The sequence below is a fragment of the Phallusia mammillata genome, chromosome 7 (assembly GCF_965637545.1).
Source record: "Phallusia mammillata chromosome 7, kaPhaMamm4.hap1.1, whole genome shotgun sequence".
Taxonomy (NCBI): domain Eukaryota; kingdom Metazoa; phylum Chordata; class Ascidiacea; order Phlebobranchia; family Ascidiidae; genus Phallusia; species Phallusia mammillata.
In genome coordinates this window covers 23505974-23531449 of record NC_137258.1, presented here as the reverse complement: position 1 = coordinate 23531449, position 25476 = coordinate 23505974, and the positions used below count along the sequence as shown (strand labels likewise).

Here is a 25476-nt window from a genome sequence, read left to right as displayed (position 1 = left end):
ACATGTTAAGTTTAAGATTTGTTTCGATTTTAACTTAAAACTTCTTCAGGACTTCAGTTCAAAATCTGATTCTGGTGAAATTGAATCCTCCACTGGTCGCCGCTTTACCCGTCCTCATCTCGAAACTTCCTCATCCAAATCAAGAGCACAAACTCTTCCCGATCCCGAATCCACAATCTTCATGATGCCAAAGGATCACATTCCCGGCAAATTCCCTTCTGCCATCCGGGAACTCGGATCTGACGGAGAAGCTGCTCCTCTTTCAGGAGGAAGCGAGTCCGACTCCAATTCCGGGAGAACCCAACGTCCCGTGAGCATTTACGACAACCTCCCAGAGAGCGCTCTGAGTGGAGCAGCATCCGCTCAAGATCTTATGAACATTCTGGATCCGACTGCCAGATCGGTGGATGACTCTGGAGTCTTTGTGGTCGGGAGCCAAGAATCTTTGGATGTTGGTGCTCCTGCTCCGACGGATGCTGCTTTCTGGAGCGTGGATGACATCGTTGAGAGGACGCACACTCTCCAGCAGATGGTGAGGTCGTGGGAAGATGAGGAAGATAATAAATCTGATCATCAGGAAGCGGTTGTCTTGCCAAGCTACAGCTCAGAGGTACGAGAATGCAAAGGGATAAAATTTCCACCTAAATGCCAATAAATGTCGTGTACCAAAGCAGCTATATAAACAAGTTCTGACTTATATTGCTAAAGAAGTAACAAAAACGCTTTTAATTTACGAGATAGCATGGAAAACTGTGTACATTGGAGTTTGAACTTAAACATTGTCATTGTTACAGAACATATCATCAGCCGAAGATGAAACAATAGCGGCTTCAAGAGGCGCCGACAGCGATCACAAACTTAGGTAAGTTTATAAACCTACAACGTACAGTCCCCATATCGCTAAACCTTCAGATGAAGCGTGGCTGCTAGATCAGCACGCTCGATAACACATGCTGCAGTCAATTAACTAGTAGCCGCAGATGTTTTGCCGACTATCTGCTCGCTGAAATGGTTCAACAAGATGAAAGTGCTTTTTGCCGATACGCCTAATCAGGCTGGCAGGACACGCTCGTTTCGGTTTGCCTTTCATCTCAAAATGACCTAAAAGCCTGCGAGACCCGTGCGGCGAAACCACAATAACCGCAGTTTCGAAACGCGATCCGTGCAAAACCTGTCGCCTTTTAGAAAATCGTGCCTTAACAGTTAAAGTGCGCTGCTTAAATTGTACCGTCTATGTCCATGTTTGTACATTGGCGTACGCATTTGTACTGTGAATGATTGAGTTTATTTCGCTTGGTGAAAGAACACATAGCGACCTAATAGCACTAAAACAATCACCAAGCCAAGAATAGCTGCGCAACGTTAAGGGGCACAAAATAGTGGAGGTCACAACTAAATCAAGGTTAAACGCGCTGCAGCTTAAGGGTGCTTAAAAGAATGCCAAGTATAACGACTTCGTCTAGTTATTTGACCTCCCTTCTCGTCTCGTTAGCTGCGCAAGCACCGGAAAATCCCATTACCATTTAGGTCGTCTCGTTGTATTTTAGTGCAATTTTCTAATAAACCAAATTAACTGTGACAAACATTTCCTGAAACCGCCTACGATTTTGTGTAACTTTTATCTGTGCAAACACCAATACTCTGTTTTCCAATGGACCGTTATCTATGTGAATTATCCTATTTTAGTAAATTCCAGTCCTGCGCTACCCAATATCATGTTAACATGCGTCCGTTTGTTGATTTACACAGACTCCGACAAGCCAGGCTCAGATGGCAGAGTTTCAACCGCGATCACGGACCCGGTTCTCAATCACAACAAACTTTACAACTCCACAACCTTTCCGTCGGTCAACTGATGATTTTGAGGCGCTTGTCGATGTTAAAACTTACGGCTTTGCTGGAAAGTTACGCCTTCAACACAAGCAAAGGCTCTTTGAGCTGGTGAGTTGTGTTAAAACGACGAGTTTTCGACTTGTAACTCTGATTAAGTATTTAGTTTTTGAAAAGTAAATCACAATAATGATAAGGTACTTTTGTTTGCAAATATGTTTGTACACGAAGCAATAAATCGTAACTTACGTGAATTGTACCTGAACTAGAGATCACATGATAACAATCACATGATAACAACAATGTTTTTACCCTGTAGGTCCGTACCTCGCTTCATCCGTCGCATCAAGGTTCCGGACTACAAAGACAAGGCAGTCTTCAGTGTCCCCCTCCTACAGAACGTGAAACGATTTGGACAGCCACTTCCCCAATGCATACAACACGCCTTGGCTTTTCTCCGCCGTACGGCGCTAGACCAAGTCGGCCTGTTCCGCAAACCTGGCGTTCGATCCAGGATCCAGAAGCTCCGTGCAAACTGCGAAAACAACCCTCTCCTGGCCAACTTTGAGGAGTGTAGCGCTTATGATGTAGCAGATATGGTGAAACAGTTCTTCCGCGAGCTCCCAGACCCACTGATGACCATGAAAATGTCAGAAACGTTTATTGGAATCTTCCTATGTAAGTTTAAACTGTGAAATTTCAAAATTTTGTGGTAGATTTAGGGCAATATTGTAAATGACCTGAACGTAATAAATGCAATTTGTTTTATTAGGAATTTTTTTGGTTTTGGAAATGTTTGGGATTTTATTGGTTAATTAGGGCCATTAGACTTCGGTTATCTGATGCTTTTTGGAATCAATAACAGTTTTATCCTACTTTACTACAAATTTGTAAACCAACACAACGAAATCCAGTAACTTGTATAATTTCCGTCGGCTCTGCTTAAAATCTGACCCACATTTTTTATCTCCTCAGATGTCCCAAAAGAACTCTGGCTTCAAACGCTGCAGGCGGCCGTTATGCTTTTGCCAGACGAAACTCGGGAAACGTTAAAGACTTTGCTCTGCTTCCTCAGTGACGTTTCATCACGTTCTGCTGAAAATCACATGAACGAAACGAATCTCGCAACATGCTTTGCACCTTCGCTTTTCTATCAACAATTCGGCAGCATTAAAAGTGCCTCGTCATCCTCGCCAAAGTAAGTGCTGAGTCATGGTTGCATTGGTCTGAAATTGCTACATGGATATTTAACATCCATTGTATTGGAATAAAACCTTTAAAAATTTCAAAAAATGAAAAGTATTCACTTTATACAAGCTCTATGGCAGTTGCGTATGGGTTTTAAAGCTTATATTTCGCTTTTTGGCGGGCTTAACGCTACAATCGCATCAGTAACTAAGTTAGCAGAACAATTGGGTCGCCAACCATTTCCGCTTTAACTCAACCCTAACAAGCTCGAATACACTATGGCGTCGACTAACCGTCATTGTTACGTCACTTTGCAGAGTGCGAAAACAGCAGGCTGGCAAGGGTGCGACCGGTTTGGCGCTTGGACGGCCGGACATGAAAGAAATGAACGAAAATGTGGCAGCGAACAACTGTCTGGCCTTCATGATTCGTCACGTCAAGGAATTGTTCAAGGTAAGACGCATTTGATTGACATTTCCATGTGGGCTTAAGGCGCTGAGTTTAAGTAACGAAAAATGATACATTCTTACATTGTTTGACACCGTTTCCATTTCCGGGATTATTGTGTAGCATCGTGACTTTTAAAGTGGGGGCTTTTAGGGGTCTGACCTCGTTGAAAAGGGGGACTTTAGGGGTCAAGTGTACAACGCCCTCGTGCATTTTGGGCGCCTTTTTGCGATGAGTGACGAATAATTCTTAATTCCAAGTCTGCTAGTCACGATTTACCAGACAGCGTGACCGCCAAAATTTGGTGTCTTATTCATGCGCCAGGAATTAACGTGTTTCGGCGACTTTTGCCTTAAAATCGTGCGACAGAAAAACGTGATTATTCGAGAATTTAACTTGACACATAAAAATTTGACGCCCCTGGTCAACGTATATTCTATTTTTGTGCTATACAACTGTTTTAGGGCATATTTGCATGAGGTATTTGTCAGGCAGTGTGAGATTTATATTTATCACCACATAGGCGCACCTTAACCAAACATTAAAAGCTCATAAAAGATTCTCATTTTATCAACTTGCAAGTAAATTGGAAGCTACATTCATTTACTCAATTTTTTTCTATTTACTCAACAGATCTCCGAAGATGCTATGACGCAATGTCGTATGTCTGTGATGCAACAAAGCGAAGACGTTTTAGCCGACGAGATCGGTTACACCCCCGACATGGGCGATGAGAGCGATTATTACGCCGATTTCCATGCCTACGTCGACCGTATTACGTCACAGACGATTCGTGAAGAACAGCGCGTGTCGCAGAACAAAGGCGGATGGCAAAGTGTGCCGAGTGCCCCGGGAAGCGAACTTATGTATAAGAAGGTGGGATTTTAACTTGCTTTGTTTAGTTTCCCTGGATAAAATGTTGATTATAACACAAACAAATTATATTATCCTCTTAATTACTCAACAGCATTCAATTTCACGCAATAATAAACAACTTTGTTTCTTCATTCAGATGAACGACGACAATCCTCTGCGAATGTGGCGTTGCCAGGTTGAAATTGAAGGAGCCGATGTAAGGCAGGTTACCGACCGAGTGCTAAATGAACGGCACCTGTGGGATGACGACCTTGTGCAATGGAAAGTTGTGCAGCAACCTGACGAAAGAACTCAGATGTTTCAAACCGTGCGAGCTGAAATGAGCCCGCACCCGACCAGGGATTACTGCGTTTTAAGGTGAGTTGTATTAATTTGTTGAATGTGACTAAAACAAAATGTACAAACTCCCAAGCTTTCTTGGCTATGGCGGTAACCCGAGTTCTAAACAAAGTGTATTTGTAGCAATATAGCAAAGCACAGGGACTACAGTTAAATAAAGATTAATCCCTAATGTGTTTTTTAAGTAATATCCCACATTGCTTCATTATCCATTCCTTATTCAAATAGAATGGGGCCTCATTAGTAAATATTACTGTACACTGGCTTCGTAAATAATCGTCTACGCAAAAAATTAGATGCTATTTATCACCTTTACGTTTTGTATCAGACAGATTTTTAAACTTGTAATTTTTGTATTCTAGATCATGGAGAACAAACGCCAACTCGCGCGGCGCTTCCGTCATTGTCGAAGCTTCCACGAGCCAACCCAACCTCCTCGGTGACGTCAGAGGCGTCGTACTGACGTCACGCTACGTCATCGAGCCCACAGACAACCCGTCCAAGTGTTTGCTTACCCACGTGAGTCGCGTGGACACCAAAGGCCGAAACCCGGAATGGTACAACAAGACTTTCGGCCACATCGACTGTCAGCTGCTGCTCAGGCTCAGGGATTCAATTCGTGTCATGCCGCCCAAGGTCGCTTCCACGTAATTCTCAAGGTCATTGTTCAAGGTTTTTCACGATTGATTTCGAATCTTCAGTGCTCCGATTTGCTTCTCATGATAAGTTCAAAACCTGGCGGCTCTCTCGCTCGCCCTGCTTTTTTTCTTTTTCTCTCGCATGTGCTCCGTGTCTCCCTCTCGTGCTCACAATTTTCAATAGTCTCGGCGCAGTCGCTTTGGCCGTCCTCGCTCTCGAAAAACCTCAAAACTCGCATCACACTGCCCCGTATATTATTATTGCTACAAGTGTTGAGAGGTCAGCATAGTGACTTAACGGCCAGAAATCTTGTCATCTTGTACCGAGCGCATACACCCGTGTTTTTCTGCTTGTACTCCTCTTCTTGTTTTGTCGTTTTTTGATCGTGTCCGCTTCACTTGTTTGTTTGTTTTTTCTTCTTGTTCACAACGAGATTCTACGTGTTGGTTTGTTGTTGTTTATATTTTTTTGTTTTTGTCTTTTTTCCCCGACACGCCAGCTTTTTTCCGCACAAAAGATGTCTACAATAAATATTTAAGTGACTCGACACGTTTGTCGTTTATCTGTTTATGTTTGTCTGATGACCGAACAGCTGCAACAGACGCAACTTGGTTCGTACAGTTTTTCAGGACGGCGTGTGCCCTGTAAACCCGGACAAGTTGCAACATTAGTGGGTTGTCTTTCTTAAAACCTTTGTCCGACTTGAGAAGTTTAATAGATATAGGTCGGATGATACAAATATATAGTTCGAACTGCAAGTAAAATCACACAATTTCATTTTTAGTACACAAAGATTACAATTTGCGTGATAGAATAGAGTGCGGAAATAGTCACAAAACATTTGTCTGGATGATCTGAGGCGCTTGACCAATGCTCAGCCATGAAAACTGATCGGGATTCGTATGTGAGAGCGTTCTGGGTTCGAATCCCGTCAAAACTTCATCGATTCCCAACCGCCCACGTGGTTATTCTTCAGCTACCCACATGTACTCTCTACCGCCGCTAGCGTCCACTAGACGTTTGTTACACGTCACAGTGGTTGGGTGTTTTCCCGGTTGTGGAGCCTCGTAGACCTCAAATACTGGCATCACCGAACCGAGCAGAAAAGTGTTGGTCGGCGACGATTCATTGCGTTGTAAACCTGAACGGAAATTACAAAGTTACAAAAAAGACACCGATTTTAAACCTATTTTTATCCAAAGTAAACGGCTTAGTAGCCTTTGTTAACGTTTCGCATTATCCGTGCAAGGAGTGAAGTACTGCTACTGGCATTTTTTTATGTAGGCAAACTTCAAATTCCACAAAAAAGGATCAAAGTTAATGCTGGCATATTTCTTGGCGGTATACTATAACTGCCAGACAGCTCGTGTATGGTAAATATATGCTATGTTATGCACTGATAGTGACAACAGCATTTGTTAATATTTACTATGTACAGTCTTTATGCAGTGGTTGAATTCAATTTTTTTGTCAACTGGTTCTATCACAAAAGTCATATTTTTCAGCTGGTTCTGTTACAAAAAGTTCATTGACAGTAACCACAGTAATGCTAACCGGTTCGCTGATCTCATAAAATTTCGTGAGACAGTTGTATAGAACCGGTGCGAACCGGCTGAATCCCACCACTATGGCTTTATGACAAATTAGCTTTGGATCAAGCTACTTTTTATGCCTCAAACCGAAATCGTTTACAAACCAAAGATACTGTCTTAGTTTTGACTGAGATTAAACAAACATAAACAGAAGTATTAAGGCAATTGGGCCCTGAAACCAAAACATATAATAACCCAAAGATATTTGCATTTAAAATAAACCCCGCGCTACTCCTATGTTACGTCACAATCGACCTGTTCTCGCTGTTCCACAGTGGGGAGAGAGGATTACTTCCTCCTCAGCGATTCGAATCCAGGCTACGTCACGAAGCGCCACAAGTCTGCCGTCAGTCTGAAAAAGATTTGCAAAGTTGAAGCTTAAAGCATTATCTTTGTAGGGTTTTGAGTTAAGACAAAATTATTTTATCACGACACTGATTTTTATACAAACGGTATCAATTGTTTACAATTTTGTTATTAAAACAAAAAATGCTAACCTGGCACGATTTGTCCTTCATATTCATCCGCGCTTCTTCCCGTTTTCTGAATCTTCTCTGAGCTTCTGCGAGCAGTTTTAAAGTGTTTTGCGATTGCTCTCTGGCGCCATCCACCTCCACACTAACTTGAGCTCGAGTTTTTGACAAAACCTCGATTTTTCGTTCCAGTTTTTCGAGCGATTCATTCACTTTGCAATGCTGGTCTTTAGCGACTTTGATTGTTTCTTTAGTTTTCGCGTTTCTCGACGATTTCGAACGATTTTCGAATTCTTTTGTCACCATTAATTGTTTCAGTTCATTCAGCTTTTCTATGGACTCCTATAAACAATATATTATATATTTATTATATATTATGAAATATATTATATACTATGATGTTTTTATTAGGATTCTGCTTAAAAATGATAGTTAACCTGCATGCACTACTGAAAACTGCAATGAACCCCAAAAAATACCTCTAACACTTGATTAATCAGGTAAAAATGTTCTTTAAAATATTTCTGACGCCACAATACCCATTCTTACGTCATGGTCATTCTCTTTGCCACTCCTGAGAACACCCTCGTGTTCTGAATCAGCTTTAACTTGTAGAATTTCCTGCTCTAAGCTTTTCAGTTTATCGCTCGCTGCACTTCCCGCTTCCAGAAGCTTCCGTTGTTCGTGGTTTAACCTGCAAGTAAACAACAACTATTTTAAAGCACGTTATGTCAGTTTGCAGGTTAGGTCTATACCCTCCATTCAGCGACTAGAATTGGGAAAAATATTGTGGAAATGATATCTATTGATTAACCAAGAGCAAGCGGGTCTAAAAATCGATCGTGGTTTTTCAAATAAAACCTCAATTAGGCTCAAAACTTAGGCTGCGTTCACTCAGGGGCACCGTCCAGTGGTTTCGTACCTGGTGTTCATGCCCCGCGCGTTCACACCGAGCAAAAAACGTCGTCTAGGCATCGCGTTTTTGGCTGGTGTGGACGACAGGTTTTGACGTCTGAAGACAGGTTTCGCGATGAGAGAAAAGTGTGGTTTCAAACCTGATGTTGTTGAAAAAACTTACTACTATCGCCAGTTTTATTTGATTTTCGGCAACGGCAGATTAGAGTTTAAATGAACTGGGCAGTTCATGCTTGAAAAAGTTCGTAGACTTTATTTAAATGCATTTCATTTTCATAAAAAGGAATAAACATGGATTTAAGTGGAAGGTTTTCAAGTGTAAATTTATTTTGGATTCTTACTAAACAAAAACGAAGACGTGTACAGCTCAATCAAGACTTCCCATTTAACTCATTGAGTTACACACATGTAGACCCAATGCAATTTTTTGAAACATCTCGTTATGGCCCTTTGCCGTTGAAATCATGAGCTGAACTTCCTCCGCACTCCAAACAATTAATTTTGTGACTTCTTCTTCAGACCATAGTATTCCTCGTTCACTCATTTTAGGCACGCAAACGTACACTTCAGTAACGAAATAGACAGCACTTATTACAAACCAACGTACAAACCGCAGCATTCGGTTTCACGCCTTGCTTCGTTCAGACACGGGTTTCACGACCACGTTTAGGTGCGAAACCACCTCTTTTCGTACCAGGTTTCGGGAGGTGACGTTTCGTTCATACTACCAAAAAGTTTCATTCCTAGTAGCGAAAACCTACCGTGGTGCCCGAGTGTGAACGCAGCCTTAGACTTACCAACCGAAACTGAGTCGTATGGCTCGACTTACAACTCTGCACTGACGGTTTAAATAAGGCATAAAAATTAGAGATGTACCGAATATTCGGTTTGCCGAATTTATTCGGCCGAATCGGCCATTTTTGCAAAGAGAATCTTTTACGAGAACCCATTTAAAGCGTTAAACGTGTCCTTTCTTCTTAGTACCAACGAAAATCGCGTCAATCACTATATTTTTTACCATATTGACGCCGATTCTAAACCTAGTTTTATCAAAAGTAAACGGCTTAGTAGCCTTTGTTAACGTTTCGCATTATCCGTGCAAGGGGTGAAGTACTGCTACTGGCATTTTTTTTATGCAGACAAACTTCAAATTCCGCAAAACAGGATAAAAGTAAATGCTGGCATATTTCTTGGCGGTATACTATAACCGCCGTAGAGCTCGTGTATGGTAAATAGATGCCATGTTATACACCGATAGTGACAACTTTTCCCACTGCAGACAAAAAAACAGTAATTGATAGTCGGGTTGGCAATCATGCTTGAGGCAATGTTAAACCCCACAGAACTAAAATGCAGACGAAACGCAACCATTCTGCACTAATTGTCAAGTAGATAAACTTGTGTTTTCATGTCAAACGCGCTTTTCTGACCGTTCTTGCTTTTCTGACCGTTCTTTTAAGTTAAAATCTTTTTGTGCGGAACGATATAAAAGATTTTTTTTGTTGTTGCGTTTTTTCCAAAATTAATTTACATATATACGCCACATTCACGTTATGACGTCATGGTATTGTTTGTGACGTCATGTTGGAATGGCAAAATTTCAAATTTCATTAATTTTATCGGCATTATATAGTGATAGAGTTAAGTCATATACCGGTCTAGCTCCTTTTTCATCTCCCCGATCATCTTCTCTGAGCCTTTGATTTGTTTGCACGAGTCGGCGCTCTCATCCATTACGAGTTTCTGTTGCATTTCTGAACCGGAAAGTCGCTCTTTGGCAAGTTGCTCCTGGGAACGACAAAAACTCGTTGATCTAAACCAGGCGTCACTAAACTACGGCCCGCAAGGTCATTTAATCCGGCCCGCGACCTTATTTTTGGTTTGCCAAATCGTATTGACAACTTTGTAACATTCCAAAATTTTTGCTAAGAGCGTTTGTTTGAAAGATAAGGCGAACTTTAAAAATTAACTGTCGTATCACCACACTTCAAATAATACGTTTAATATACCCAGGCGAAACACGAAACATTTAGTCCGACAAAATTATAAAACATTAGTTTAGTGGTTGTTACATTAAAAATCACAAACCAACATTGGGCAATATATTTACTTAGGCCTACTGTTAAAAATGAACGGAAAATTTCACGGCATATCTTTAATTATTTGTGTCGCATGTATTTAACTTAATAGTTGTCCTCTTATCTGTAAGAAATCAAATGCTCACTTGGTGTCTCGCTTCGTCTCTTTCCTCCTGGAGTTCGTGGTTCCTCATCCCGAGATCGTCGATCTTCTGGGATGCTTCCACGTTCCTGAGGTCCTCCTGCTCTCGGAGGATTTGCTTCTGGAGGTACTGATTCCTTCGGATCAAGTCATCTCTTCCCCTCTCCAGTCTGAAACACATTGAGGCGAAAACTAGCGTTTAAATTTTAAATTATTTTTTGAGTAACTTGGCAGATATATCAGTGGCCAAGTTATAAGTCCTGGGCTTTTCACGTCGGGTCTGGATTTGAGTTAAACCAAAACAGGCTTGATTCAGGCCTGACCCTACACTCGAAACCGTGTTTGCCGCAGTTTATCAATTTTAAAGTCCCTCTTACAACTTTTCTGAATAATTGTTGTTTGTAAACTTTTTTCAGTAAGTAGCCTATTATCTCTCTAACCTTGTGCACTGTTTCAGCCAGCAGTAAATGACTTTCAGTTATAGTTACGAGTTTTTTGTGGCAGACAAAAAACTTTTAGCCGAATAAATGGTTTACATTGCTTTAATAGACTTAAAAACGTCTTATTGGGGGTAGAATATCATCTTGAAGTGTAGGTTCGTAAAACGGTTCGATAAATGCTAAATTCCCAATAAGCAGCCTGCTCAAGCCGCAGTACTAGCGGTGTAATGCAATAAAAATATCGTATTTCATCAAAATACTCATATTCGTGATCCTCTTACATGAATAACGTGACTTATTCATGATTGTTGATGAAATTTACCGACATCTCATGTATAATGTATTAAGCTCCTACCAAGTTAAGCTCGCAAGTGTGTGATGTTTGTTATGCAGGAAAACATGTTGTTATGTTTCGGGCAGAAAACTGCAGGCAATCATAGTATTCCTTTCACGAATAAAGGTATAGCCTACTTTAAAAATTCGATATAAGGCTTGCAAATATATAAACGATTTTTTTGCAAGATCGCAACATTTTTTTCTAAAATTGTCATAGTGTTTCGGGCGTTTGCTTGGAATCTAGCAGTAAAAAATAAACGAATGGTAGCCTACTTAACCGAACTGTTGTGAAGTCAAATGCATTTGGTCCCGTTTGAGTTGAAAGTAATAACAAAAAGCATTTTTTGATTAGCTAATCCTAATGCATGCTGTTGCCAACAACCCATGACGTGTTTTTATACTTTGCGTCTGCGAACCCATTCGTTCACGTTATGGCATACAAAATTATTTTACACCTTCATACTGTTTTCATTATTTTGCATTTTTAAACAGCCAAGAAACACTTAAATGAAGCCATTCTTTACTTACTTATATACTTCACTCCTGAAATGGGGACTGCTGCTTTTTATCACAGCAGCCGCTGCAGAATTTCGTCTTGACCCCGTTCCGTTTCCAACCTTTGGCACGTTTTCCATTGCTGCAGAGGCATTACGTAGGTTTGACGTCACTCGAGGTTTATCACGTGGTTTCATAACGCCGTTTGCACGGGTGGGGTTTTTCTTTCCAGGAGAATTGACAGGAAAAGCCTGAATCTCCGGTGTCTTAATTTGGGGTAAGTAGCCGTTTTCATTTAGTCCGTGCAAATCGTCCGCGCTCTTATGCAAAATTGGGGAAATGTTGTGTCCTTCGTTTCGCTTCGGTTTAGGCGAAATCCCGTTACGTACTGGCGTCCTACGAAAGGCTGAGGGCTTGGGCGAAATGATAAAGTTCTTTTCACCCATACCAGGACTGTTAAGATCCAGTTTAAGCTTCTCGATGTGACTTGTTCCCATATCATCAATATCTGGCGAATCAACTGTTGGATTCTCTTCGTTGTCTCGTTTCACTGATGCTGAGGTGATTCTTATTATAGGCTGCCTCACGTCGTGGTTGGCTAGATAGTATTCGTTTTCAGTGGTAGTGTCAACACTAGAACTTGTACAATCATCCCTTAAATGCCTAAATCCGTATCTTAACTGCGGGGTTGTATCCAAATGCGCAGGGCCAGCACTGATGTTGTTTCTGAGAAAATCTGAAACAAGCGGGTCCTCGTCTGGTAGATCAGAATGTGACAAATCAGCAAATAACCCAGCGTACCGGCCAAGCAGTGCAATCCTATCTCGCCAATTGATACCTCGAGGTGGCAAAGCTTGTTCTGCTTCCGTCAAAAGCCCTGATTTTACGAAATCAACTTTCTCTCTGACTTCAAGATTCGTTATTCGGTTGGCATGATTAGAAAATTCGCCTAAATCATCTGTCTGAGTACATTTGCTTCTAGTAGGTCGTCTGTAATTCGCACCGTCTTGCTGGTGGCTGCATTTCGGGTAAACCGGCTTCCTTAAATCAAACCCAACACCAATGACTGACAATCGGCGAGGTCTGTAAGAAGAGGCAGTGGAGACTTCTGAAATTTTCATCTGGTCAGTACAGAGGATATTCCCTTTTCACCAGCAATTCGATTTTAATTATTAAAGCAGCTACCCACTGTGTTATTGCATACATGAATTAATCTCAAGGCTTATATACTGCACCACTGTTCGATATAGCAACAGCAGTTATGGCTCTCAGCTGCAACAGTGCATAACTGAATCATCTCACTTTAAAGTTTTGCCCTTCTACTTTTCCCTGTAGTAGATATTAGACAAGATCGCTTATCTCGTTGTAAAAGGACTTGAAATATTAATGGTTTCTATGATGCCTTAGTTGTTTTTGCATGGTGTAATAGCAGATAGGCAGTCTTTGTAAATTGGCTCAGTGGCATTAATAGGAATTCAATATATTTTGTAGGAACTAAAGCATAGGTTTTAACCCATTGACAGGTTTTCAAGAAAAACAACAATGACAAACTAATCCTGCACAACTGAAAAATAATTTTGCTTGAGTTAAGTTTAATAAGTTTGAAAACTACATGCTTTGCAATGCGGCTTAAATTAGAAAGGTTCCCATTCCCAAAGAAACTCCTGCCACCTATAGTTCAATATTTCACACACAATGCAAAATGTCATATTTTATTTTCCAGGATTCAACAAAGTTTGGAACTGAATGTTGTCATAGACCATATTTTTGAGGCAGAAAAGAAAAAAAAAAATGGATAAGACAGTAACTGGATAAAGATGTTTCCATTAATCTGAAAAAGAAAACAGAAAGTTTCATTGTTAGGTTTTTAAGCAAGAACATAATTTACTGTACATAGCTTACCTGCGTAAAACACAAACAAAAAATCACTGAAGATATTTTATACAGTTGCTGGTGAACAGAATGTATGTCAACAAAATCCGTAACGAAACACACCAACTTTCAAGCTGAGGCTCTTTTATTAAATTCATGATGCATTGGCGAAAATACAAAACCACAATATATATTGTGTAGGCACTAGAACCGAACTTGCAATTCAACTTTGGAACTAAAAAATTTGAAATATTGTCCTTTGCCACTTATTGACTACTCCGATTTCGGTGGCTCTGCAAAAACAAAACAGAGAAGGGATTACACCTAAATCATCTTTTATAAATCATATATATAATACATGTGATGTAAATACAATTGATAGATATGGCATCAACACATTTGTATGGCAATGGTCATAAAAATTGTGGTTAGGGTATTGTCTACAACTTACCAACAAATATAATGGTGTCCTTGCCGACTTCTTGAGATACTTGTTCTAAAAAGTCAAAACACGTTAAAAATGCTGGTTTAGCATCAACAAAAATGCATGAACTTAAACTTACCAGTGACACCTTCTTCCGCAATCATGACAAAGTCTTCTTCTTCAATAGCCTTGTGTAAAAATATTATGAACATGAATAATATTAGATAAAGGGGATGTTTAACTTGTGCTATGAATTTCCTGTTAAATGATTTCACCAACCAAGCTACAATTAATATGAAAAATGCCTTATAATTCACTCTACTCACACACACAATTACATAGTAATATAATAACAACATAGTAATATAAATATAATAACAACACAGTAATTAGAGAGTGGTATAACTGAAAATATGTTATAAATCATGACAAGGCTAAGCTTGTTTCGAAGGTGGATTATTGTGGTGAAATGTTCATAAAGCTGAATGTTACCAACATGTCCAAGTTACATTGTTAAAACACACACATATGTTCCACCCTGTTCGCCACACAGGAACACAGCAGATCAAAAAAAGTCCACTACGCGAAACAATATTCACCTCAGCAACAGTGCTGGCTGTTTCAGATGTAGCTTCTGCCTCACCTTCTTCTTCATCTGCACATTAAACGTTACAAATTGAGAGACAAAAATTACAAACACAGTTTCAGTATTACATGCAAATGCCCAATAATTAACCAATGCATGCCTGATGTCTTTATCGTCAGCTTTTTCAACTGACAAAGCTTTACACAATATTTTCACATAACATCATGCTTCAAAAATAATTTGATTTTAAGTTTATGGCTACCAGCTAAGATTTTTTTATTTTAATTTTTTTACCCTTTTCAGAGTTTTTGAACAACAATTTTCATTTTCAAATGTTTTAACCAATTTACAAACATATTTAACCAATCCAACTTTAAAAAACACAGCCACATATTTCACCACAACATGTATTACATGCAAAATGCACGTGACAAGACAAACAGGCATTCATTGATGTTTGACGTTAGTTGAACATTACATTAACCCAAACCTCACCTTAAACCAGTTGTTGTTCACTGACATTGCGGTCTTGCTTTGGTCGCTTTAAACATCACTCTGATTTCGCTCCGTATATTTAAACTTAATGTGCCTATTTTGCTGTTTGTTTGTTGTCACGTGCATTGTGCGTGGATATTATATCCGAAAAATTCAGGGTTACTGGGAAACCCAAGTACATTGCAAATTAACATAAAATTCTGTTCACCAGCAAATGATAAAAATTTCACAAATTGTTTCAAACTTGAAGTACCTTACAAAAGTTGAACTTGAACATCAAAATAAACGATTTGCTGTCTTATTCAATTTAGTTCAATTACAATTGACATACAATATGTAAAAGAACTTTAGTTAGTTCTGATACTTCACAACCAAAATCTATAAATTAAAAAAAAACATGCACAGTTTTCCTACCTTCGTCTTCTTCTTCAGTATCAGCCATGGCCAGTATCTGTTAAGAAAAGTAAAAAACAACAACGGTTGCAGCTTTGTGCTAAAAAAACATTTAGGCAAGCTATAGAATACAGTATAAAAGCCTGAGTACATTGCATTACATAAAACTATAAAAAAAAACGCAAACTGAAATTTTACAATCAGAACAAGTTTTATTCCCAGGAATCTTATTTGAAAAACATGGTGTGCTATTAAACTAAGATAGATTTGCAGCACACAATGCACACAGTTTCGAACTATAAGGTCTCATCAGTGCAACTAGTGATGAGAAATCAGCCATATGAGCTAATGTATCCACCATACCGCACTATTGCAGACATATTTCATTTTGCAGTTTCAATTGGTAAAGGTAGGGTAAAACAAGTAACTGGGGAGCCACCTATATACTTGTTATGTAGACACACCAATACATCACATATATAACAAAATCAAATCTTGCTTCACCTTTCCTTTAAGTTCCAGCCACTCATCATTGGTGATGCGTTTTAGTGGTGGTCCATATAACCCAGCATCAGCCTGGTCAAATCTTCCGAGAATTTGTTTCCCCGCTGCATATGCCTGTTTTAACATGTAAATTTATTACCTTGCACAATTGTACATATTGTTTTGTTTTCTAAAACTTGTTTAGCTTACCACAATGACAATAGGTACTGATAGTCCAACAAACCACAAAACAGCATTCAATGGTTTCATTTCGATTCCACCAGACATTGATCTCATAGGAATGGCAGGTGCAACTTTGACCAATAGCTCTATAGTACAATGATTAAACATACTAACTAATTAAATTTGCTACACATTATTACACTTATCATAAATATATTATTTTGTGTACAAACAACACAACTTACGCTTGGGGGCAGGTTTTCTGTACAAGGTTGAAAACCTTCGGACATTAGTGGTTAGAAGTCGTGTCATCAACATATTGCCAATTATTTACAGAAACTAAAACTTGACTACAACCTGAACAAATTCAAGTGATTTTACATAAAAGTGTCACAACTCACTGCAACAACCAATATTACAATAATCATACTTATAAACACTTGTGCAAAAAAATTGAAATGCTAAAAATGCAAACATTTTGGCGTTCAATTTTTGGTAAAAATCGACCTTTACCGGTTGAAAAATATATTGGTTTGTTTTTAGGAGGGTGACGAAAAGAAAAAATGATTTTATTATTGAAACAATCAACCAACACAGCATAAAACAGTTAATTAATGAAAACCAACAAAAAAACCTGGAAACAAATTTGGCGATCACGTACCGATTCATCTGACCTTTGACCTGTGCCGACGACCTTGGGTGATTTTTGCTCAGGTTTTAATGAAATTTTGTAAAAAATACATGTCAGTAGTGTGTCTTATAAACATAAATTTTGAAAAAAGTAAGTTGAATGTTTTTTACTTATTGGTGACCCTTATAAGTTTTTAAGTTTTTTTTACCAAAATAAAGATAAATGAAGTTTGGGGTCACTGAAATTGCCCTTTTAATCTTATTTTGCAACATCTTGTTTTGAAATAAGAAAAAATGCGTAAATTTACATGTTTAGTAACAATTTTTACTGATTTTTGAGCAAAGTGGAGTTATGATATGCAACATATGAAGTATTGCATCATTAAACAGTGGTTACCAAAAACATTAACATTTCTGACCTAAGTTTGTAGAATGTATGTCTAAATTTAACCTGGTCTCAAGTTAAATGCGAACAATTTTGTTTAAATAAATGCAGCACAAACACAAGAGGCATAAGTTGTTTTCGCTAGTGGGCGCCCAGTTTGGTGGCGTCTCTATAGAAACCAGACGAAAAGTTTCTTTGGAACAGTTTGTTTGGAAGACGGTTTGTTATTTTGCAAATGTAAATTAATGTTTTCAAAGTTTATTTGATGAAATAAAGTTGTTCTCATTTTACAATTTAATAACGCACGCAACTATATATTATTAAACACCAGCAACTGTTATTCATTATTGCTTGTCGTGTTTTGCTTTCAACGTTAATGTAACTATTTGGAAGCAGTCTTCAAATTTGACCAATTAAGACTACAGCATTAAGCCATTTATTTTGTCCCAATTGCAAGCAATATCGTGTGCAAGTAAATGTTTTGCGTACTTTGTGTTTGTGGGGGCATTTTAGAGTTTCAAAAAGTCAAATTAAAATCCATACTCAAAAATTCAAATCCATATATTCCTTGCAACTGAGTTATGATTCTTGCAGTTCAACTGTTAATTATTAAAACAAGGTTTAGAAAACTAGCACATGAAATTTTGTTATTTTTATAGTGTCAAACTAATTTGTTAAAAAATGAAAACTTTGTCAGTAAAATATTTATTGTTAGTAGCCAAGCTAAGCATCAGAAAAATGTTTATGGTGCATGCCAATCTGTATAGCAGCTGCACACGCGATTATTGTTTGCCGACCAATTTTTTTTGGTTGCACGCGGAAATTTTTCACCACCAAAGGCTTTCAAATTCTAACTCGACCTCTATCGCTTGCTCTGCATCTGCTGAAATTGGTCTTGCACATCGACTTAAAGGCCATGCAGTGTGCATGCAGGACATACAGTGTGCTTGGTCTTGCGTGCCCGAGATTGTCAACAACTACTATTAGTTCTGTAGACTGGGATGCATCAATTTTTTTCATTTTGCTTTGATGATAGAAAATACTACAAGTTTTAGCAACTTTAAGAGATGAAAAGTGTATGTATATGTGACATTTTTGCTGGGGTGCATAACCATCTATGAAATATGCGACTAAATGATTGTTTGTTTTCTTCTAGTCTAGTTTTTTGTGTAGCACATAGCCAATTAATTGTTTGTTGGTGCTAACAATCTGCATAAAAATGAACGGCTATTCTGGTGGCCATGACTACTTTGGTGGTCCCGGACAGAAAGAGCCCCATCCGCCGAGAACTTCGCTGAGCAGAAGTAGAAAGTTAACTTCACCACAAACTTCACAAATGAGTGTCAGATCAAAACATGTAAGTTTTGTTGATTTGTAATTCTGGAATATATATGTCTGACTTGTGGAAAGTTCTTCCTAACCATTGAGCATTTGTAGGCTATTTAATTGTAAACATGTTTACAAATATATATTTCTGTCTGGATTACAAATCACAGTTTTTATAAATCTAAGGAATGAAACTACTTTTGCATCAATAGTTTTAAGTGTTAATAAACTTTGTTATAGTTATTAGAAGTATGTTGTCAGTGAAGTTTAGCAACCTGTACTACTTTTATAGCAACCTGTACTACCATTTTTTATGCTGCTTTCTTAAGTCATTACTCTTGTGATGTTTTGTCAAATACAAACAGGTAGACACATGTATAATCTGGTAATACAAATGCATGCGTTAATGTCAGGCATATTACAAGTTATTATGTGCACTCACATTTTGTCAGTGTATTCAGGCCCATTTTCATCTTGGTACATGACAAGAGTGAAACATTGTAAACTATACTGTCATGAAGACCCAATTTGTGCCTAGTATTGAGAGAATAGAAAATATATCAAGCCAAAATTATTGTTTGCTAATGTTTACAGACAAACATGGATGGAGGTCCCATCAAACAGTCTGTGATGTGTCAAAGAGGTTTTTACTCCGATGTTATTAATCCTGGTGCATCAGAACAATTAGGGGTAAGTTTTATAGTTTAAATCGGTAGTGTGCAATCTGCGGCCCGCGAGCTAAATGCGGCCCTTGAATAAACGTTGTGCGGCCCGCAGAGACGCTTGGATTTCAAATGTACTGGCAAACGAGTCCAAATATTATATATTTTAGAACAGATTAATGCACCCGTTGCTATTTTTATGCGACTTGGCAATATGTGGCTAGAATCAAATGTGAAGTTTACTTGTACTTAAGCATATTTGGTAAGCAAAAAAGTCAAAGCAGCTTGTATTATACACAGGTATGGCCTCCGATCTAATTTTGGCAATTGTATTTGGCCCCACAGTAACAAAGGTTTGTTTTTCCAAACTTTTGTGTGCAGTTAACTAGATTAATAACTGGATTCTTGTGTATATGTCGTTGTGCCTACAGTAGTAAGGTCAAGTGAACTGGCTCATGACCTTTTGCTTTGAATGCTCTTTGTTTAGTCCATCTGTCCTAAAGCCTTTTTTAGCAAAAAATGGGAAAATATCAAGAAAATGAAACTTTTAGAATAATTATCCATTACTTTACCACACAGAATGTGATGACAGCTCCGGAAGTAGAACAGGATTTGCTTTACAAAAGTCTGAAAAAAGAGCATCTTCCATCAGGTGAACATAACAATTTATGCATTTTCCAAACTTTATTGTATACATGGGTAGTTGCTAATGTACTTTTTGGTTACTTATATTATGAAAAAAAGGTGTTCAAATTTTATGTTGGGAAATATTTACAGACAGATTTGTTCAATCGCTTATTCTGGTCAAACACATGCCTACTAGTTCCATTTTGTTGGGAAATTGTGCAGTAAAAGTAAGCCAGAATAATCTGGAATGTTTTTAGAATCCCTGCAATATTTTATCATGTTTTTGTTACATAGCCTTCAATTGTTTTATTTCTGTGACTTTAGGAAATTTCAGAAGATTTTGACAAAAGCCAGATCATTCCAGAAATATAATTTTTTTGCTTCTTTCGCTTAATGATGCATACAAAGAAAATACTGTGATGATTAATGCACTTAGCAGAGGACTTCATAGAAAGATTTTCAACTAAACCTACTTGTGTTAAGATAAAACAAACTTAGTAACACCTTAATGTTTTTGACAGTTAACACCTTCACCAGTCCAGATGAACCCTCACTTAATTCCATCATTAAGGAGCAACAGTTCGGTCCCACCACTGAACTTTTGACCAAAACTGATTTTCCCACCAAGGCCTGGCAGCCGAAAGTGCAAACTCCATATTATGTTCCACCTGGAGATGTTCCAAGAAAGATTGAGATCGAAAGGTGTGTGCATGTTGTGAGCAAAAACTTTCAAGCTGTTGTTTTGGTGAAACATAGCAATGTTTTCATAAGACCTCATTTAGAATTTTATAAATTTTGGAATTTTTAAACTTTATGACTGAATCTAAGTTCATGACCAAGTTACTATCATAACTAAATCTATTGCATGACACATTTTGTCATAGTTCTAGAGATAGAGTTTTAAATTATGAAGTAGATTGCTTTATCAACCAACTTGCATTTGTTTTTTATTTTCTTTACTACAAAACATAAAGTTTAGTGTTCACCCTCACCACCTTGCAAAAAAGTTAAACGACATAATTCAGTTTTTACGAAGAGGCACTGTGCTTTAGGGGGAAACGAAACTTTGCAAGACAACGTCTCACCCACTTGCTCCACCTAGAGGGGGTTGACATAAACAAACTGATGCCGAAACACATTCCCGAAAATCACAAAGTCCAACTGAACAAATCACCAGATCCAGCTCCATTTCCACCTTTTCTACCTTTGGAAATATTCGACAACACAGAATATGATTGTCGCACACCTAATGAATGGCTGCAACTCGGAGTCGAACCAGGCTCACATACGAGGAAACCTGTTCCAGGGAAAGCACTGCTGCCTTCTGAAGACAGCGGCAAGAAAGGTAATGTTGCTAAGTTGTATTGGACAAAACATTCATTTTAGTGTTGAGTTTAGAAGTTGTTTTATAAAAACTGTGTTTTGTGTTACTTATGTGAATACTATCCAGAAGATGATAAATTTGGTAAGTATCTATTTGTTTTCATAACATAGTTTGGTTTAACGTTTAAACCCCTAATAACTGGAAATAGTAAGCAATGTCCTGAAACCAATGACAAAGTAATTAATCTAGCTTGATTTAAAATAAAGCTAAAAAATATAAATCAATTTTTGTTTTTATATGCCAGTTGTTGAAAGTATTGTTTTTTTAAGAAGAAGTATACATGCTTAAAGACAAAGACATGTGATAGTTTGATATTTAATTCCAGTTTATCAACTTTATGTGCAAGTGGACATTTTACTTGAAAAAGTGTTTGGTAACTCAAGTAAAGATATTTTCATGTCTATTTATGCACTCTTGGAATCAAAGTATCACAAAAAAACACCAATAACACTTTCTTTGTATTGTTGCAGTTGATCCGAAAGATCCCAGTCTAGTTTACAAGTGGATCAATGTTGGAGTATTGGATTATGACGAGGAAGCTATGTTATGGCTGGTACAGAAAGTTGATGATCAAGGTCGAATATTGGATACTAGAGGTCATCCGGTGGTGAATGGTGGAGTTGTTTCACGAACCGGTAAATACTATATCAGATTGTATTTTGGTTTTTCAATGAACTTTAAATGATTTGAGTTTATTTTGCTGGGCGAAAAAAATGTAACTGCACAATTCAGCTAATATATTGATTAGGCCGGAAATACATGCAAACCCACAGATGTTTATTTGTTTATTAACCCAATTGAGATTTCAAATCATTACTCCCACACTTGGGAATTACTGCAAAACAGAGCCAGTGAATAAAGGGTGTTTAATGTTTATTGATGTAACAACAAATTGCACATGTAAAAATATCAAACTTTTAATGCAGGTTCACGACTTTCAATTCCTCACCAATACTGGATTCCCAGAGTACGTCTCATGTTTAGAGCTGAGGACGCTTCTGTATTCGCACACAGAGTGGCCGAAGCTTACAGGCTGCGCAAGAAAACCGAAGGCCTCATTAGGTAATGAATTTCATAGTTGCTACTGGAAACCGTGGTTTTGTAGTTGTTAAGAAAAAGCGGTTGAGTTGAGATCATTTCGCTTGGTACAAAAAAACATAGAGAAAATAGCACTGAGCAATCACAACGTTAAAAACATTATGAAGCACAAAATAGTGGGTGACAAAATCGTTGGATCATTACTAAATGCGACGCAACTACTTCGTATATGTTTCAAACTTTTACGAACAACTGCCATAGGAAATACAATGAATTGCCAGAGACGTTTGTTCGGCATTGAATGTAAACAAATCAACTTGTGCTTACAGATACAATCTCTACATCGACTGTATGCCTCTGGATCATAATGTGTTGAGTTTGGATCCCCAATCCTATGAGAGGATGACAGCTAGGTCGATTACAACGCCAGGTCTAAGAACTGATGACCCGGCGTAAGTTTCGTCATGAATGACAATAGCAGTTATTTGTCAGTAAAACATTAGGGTAAATTTCGTACATTTTGATGATGTATATATTCATTACTGAGATTAGTCCTCAAGCGTTTATTCAAATCAGCGATAATGCCACACTTTAATATGAAGTCTTGTTGGTTGGTAGAACACCAGCCCCGGATAGATTGCTGTCGTGGGTTCGAATCCCAGCGCAGGCTGGAATTTTCCTGCCTATGGGAGCGCTTGGGAGACTGGCTTATTAACTGTTACCCTATAGCAGGGGTGGGCAACCTGCGGACCGCATGTGGCCCTTCATTAAAGCTTGTGCGGCCCGCAGAGACGCTTGGATTTCAAAAGTACTGGCAAACGAGTCCAATTATTACATATTTTTGAGCTGATTAATGCGCCTGATGCTAGTTTTGTGCGATCTGGCAAAATGTGGCTAGAATCAAATACAAATTATACGTGTAGCATATTTGGTAAGAAACAAAGCAAAATCACTTTGTGTGATGAACATGTGCGGCCCTCGATCCAATTTTGACATTTATAATTGACCCTACAGTAACAAAGGTTGCCCACCCCTGCCCTATAGCCTGACGTACTGTGAATTTACCAGTATTGTATGACTCTTTTAAACATATGTAGCACCTAAATTGAAATTTTATTATAATTGAGTAAACCTCCGTTAATCCGGACCAGTTAGTACCAAATAATTTGTCCGAATTAGGCGAAGATCCGAATAAAACTGCTGTCGCTTAGTTAAAGCCTTACCACATTACAAATCATTTGTACCCCGAGTTTTGTCCGAATTTGGCGAAGACCCGGATTAACCGAATCCGGTTTACCAGAGGTTTACTCCGTTTGCTGTATGTTTACCCTGTTTTTGCTACAACAGGGTATTGAGGTGTGTTGAGACGCTGGAAAGACAAGTTGGAGTCGATTTCAAACGAACAATGAACAAACTAACTTTCGACAACGTCGTTTCGCGGAGTCCGAAAGCGTTTGCTTACGTCACAATGCCTGAACCTGAATCGGAAATCTCAATGGCCGCAGGTGAATCGAACTATTATCTAATTATAAGGCATATATTTGGTTAAATTTCCCTGGTTGTTAAAATTTAATAAAACAGATGCATGATTTTTTTGTGGAAACTTTTATACTAACAGCAAATTTTTAATGACTGGCATTATTTGAATTCAAAAGTTTAAATACAATGTTGAGATGTACTTGCTTTGTAAACTGAATTACAAAGTTTTGTTGTAAATGTGGGTTTTAACTCTTGAATTTAATCTAGTTGACTGTTACTTTGTTTTAACAAGTAAAATAAGTATTATAATGCAGTTAAATTTAGTTTAACATAACTGCCCCTGTCCAATACAAATATGAGCACTTTTAGTTAGTCCACTAAGCGGCTAAATTTACATGAAAAACAGCAATTTAGCTTTTAATATTGCGATGAAATGTTAGAACCCGAAATTTGCATTCAGTTTGGTGAATCAAATTCGCGTCTATGCTCTCCAGTTTGTAAAAATCAGACAATTTATGTGTTATTTTTCTTTCCCTGCTGTGTCATTTTGGACACAAAATGGCTCCGTAGGCTTTATTGCGTAACAATAGGTTGGACAACTTGTGTTTTATTTGAAAAGCACAAATCAAAAAAAGTTCTTGGGAATGACAATAATTCTTCTTGTTGGTCATATAGTCGAAAAGTTCTGTTCAAATTAAAGAACAATTAACAACCTACTTCATTTACTGTAAAGCTGTTGTCTACTGTTACATCATGATGCTACATAACAATGCTTTTGTGACTCACAATGAGATTGTGAAATACTTGTGACGTAACAAACTTCAGTCAAAAGCTTTAAAACTCTGCTTTGCTTTCGCTATTCCGTTTACATGACTTATTTCCCGTTTACATGACTAATAGGAAAAATTTGGATTTACAAAAAAACTTTATAGACACGCAATTAATTTGCCTTTTAACCAGTGTTGTGGAGTCATAAAGCCTTCATGTTGGCCTTGTAAGGTTTATTGCTGCTTTTTTTTAACGAAAATTAGCTAAAGTCAAGAGTCGCCCAAAATATTATGAATCCGAAATATCACACAATATTTAAGAAAAGTCATGCGACGGGAAACGTAAGATTCCACAACTCTGCTTTTAACATAGGTGTACAGAATATTTTCGGTCAAATGATATAGAAGCCCACATAACATCACAAATTTCCGTTTTATCACAGTAAGTTTTACACCACTGTCCATTTTTCATCTCAGGTCCACCAGACGATGTGGAGGAATACGATTTCGAAGAGCAAAGAGATTGTTTTGCTTTTAACTCGATATGGACAAGAGTGGAGGCTATTAAGGCATCAGGAAAGGTGGGATTCGTTTTTTCGCTAGCTTGAAAACCTTCTTCATGATGGAGTGTTTGTTTGATTTTTGTTTTCGATTTTTCTAAACAACTTTTCCCTTGGTGACATCAGCACTTGTCGAAACGTTTGAACAATAAAGCATGTCGCTTTTTACGTCTATTTGGGCCGTTATTTTCATCATTAAACTTATGAACATATCTGTAAACAATGTTCTAAACTTTTTCCTAGTCATATGATCGTAATGTATAACCTATTTTTTCCCTAGTAAACCAATCTATTTGCCCGAAACTTAGATTTACTAAGGGAAAACCCAAAAGTTGATAAAACTGTGGCAAAAGATGCCAACTGTGAAATCAGGCCCGAATCAATCCCGTTTT

The 25476-nt window shown here is 38.1% G+C and overlaps 4 protein-coding genes across 5 annotated transcripts in view; 2 read left to right on the top strand and 2 right to left on the bottom strand.

Moving 5' to 3' along the window:
- The window catches only part of LOC145238750 (uncharacterized), an 85934-nt gene extending 80068 nt beyond the window's left edge, over positions 1-5866 (top strand). The window contains exons 12-20 of the mRNA XM_080102011.1: positions 50-610; positions 795-862; positions 1750-1941; positions 2150-2508; positions 2806-3028; positions 3336-3471; positions 4099-4341; positions 4478-4698; positions 5043-5866. Of these exons, the coding sequence (XP_079958137.1) occupies positions 50-610; positions 795-862; positions 1750-1941; positions 2150-2508; positions 2806-3028; positions 3336-3471; positions 4099-4341; positions 4478-4698; positions 5043-5331 (2292 nt within the window). The 3' untranslated portion in view covers positions 5332-5866. The remainder of the gene's footprint in view (positions 1-49; positions 611-794; positions 863-1749; positions 1942-2149; positions 2509-2805; positions 3029-3335; positions 3472-4098; positions 4342-4477; positions 4699-5042) is intronic.
- LOC145238752 (uncharacterized) lies at positions 5659-13155 on the bottom strand. The gene is made up of 7 exons (XM_080102012.1): positions 11824-13155; positions 10524-10689; positions 9954-10087; positions 7934-8078; positions 7409-7726; positions 7167-7263; positions 5659-6460 (listed from the first exon to the last, which is right to left on the bottom strand). The coding sequence occupies exons 1-7, from the start codon at positions 12909-12911 to the stop codon at positions 6285-6287; spliced, it is 2124 nt and encodes a 707-aa protein (XP_079958138.1). The 5' UTR covers positions 12912-13155; the 3' UTR covers positions 5659-6284.
- Positions 13156-13789: 634 nt separating this feature from the next.
- On the bottom strand, positions 13790-16609 carry LOC145239519 (uncharacterized). Its single transcript, XM_080102850.1, has 8 exons — positions 16472-16609; positions 16254-16372; positions 16065-16178; positions 15582-15618; positions 14686-14741; positions 14226-14274; positions 14114-14158; positions 13790-13955 (listed from the first exon to the last, which is right to left on the bottom strand). Exons 1-8 carry the CDS (start codon positions 16542-16544, stop codon positions 13936-13938), a joined length of 513 nt encoding a protein of 170 aa, XP_079958976.1. The 5' UTR covers positions 16545-16609; the 3' UTR covers positions 13790-13935.
- A 1792-nt stretch (positions 16610-18401) lies between these two features.
- The window catches only part of LOC145202725 (dynein axonemal heavy chain 1-like), a 78167-nt gene continuing 71092 nt past the window's right edge, over positions 18402-25476 (top strand). For both annotated transcript variants that reach the window (XM_080075767.1, XM_080075766.1), the window contains exons 1-10: positions 18402-18598; positions 19162-19257; positions 19809-19881; positions 20378-20558; positions 20909-21201; positions 21711-21875; positions 22167-22302; positions 22608-22730; positions 23626-23783; positions 25002-25105. In XM_080075767.1, the coding sequence (XP_079931893.1) occupies positions 18461-18598; positions 19162-19257; positions 19809-19881; positions 20378-20558; positions 20909-21201; positions 21711-21875; positions 22167-22302; positions 22608-22730; positions 23626-23783; positions 25002-25105 (1467 nt within the window). In that variant the 5' untranslated portion in view covers positions 18402-18460. The remainder of the gene's footprint in view (positions 18599-19161; positions 19258-19808; positions 19882-20377; positions 20559-20908; positions 21202-21710; positions 21876-22166; positions 22303-22607; positions 22731-23625; positions 23784-25001; positions 25106-25476) is intronic.

What these genes read in the sequence shown, in the direction of transcription:
- LOC145238752 (XM_080102012.1), bottom strand. Translation starts at nt 12,911, where the DNA reads ATGAAAATTTCAGAAGTCTCCACTGCCTCTTCTTACAGACCTCGCCGA. An exon ending in TTCAGGAGTGAAGTATATAA is followed by an intron (nt 10,690 to 11,823) that starts GTAAGTAAAGAA and finishes AATGTGTTTCAG; the next exon opens with ACTGGAGAGGGGAAGAGATG. An exon ending in GAGACGAAGCGAGACACCAA is followed by an intron (nt 10,088 to 10,523) that starts GTGAGCATTTGA and finishes TGTCGTTCCCAG; the next exon opens with GAGCAACTTGCCAAAGAGCG.
- LOC145239519 (XM_080102850.1), bottom strand. Translation starts at nt 16,544, where the DNA reads ATGTTGATGACACGACTTCTAACCACTAATGTCCGAAGGTTTTCAACC. An exon ending in CAGCCAGCACTGTTGCTGAG is followed by an intron (nt 14,275 to 14,685) that starts GTGAATATTGTT and finishes TTTTTACACAAG; the next exon opens with GCTATTGAAGAAGAAGACTT. An exon ending in GGACACCATTATATTTGTTG is followed by an intron (nt 13,956 to 14,113) that starts GTAAGTTGTAGA and finishes TTGTTTTTGCAG; the next exon opens with AGCCACCGAAATCGGAGTAG.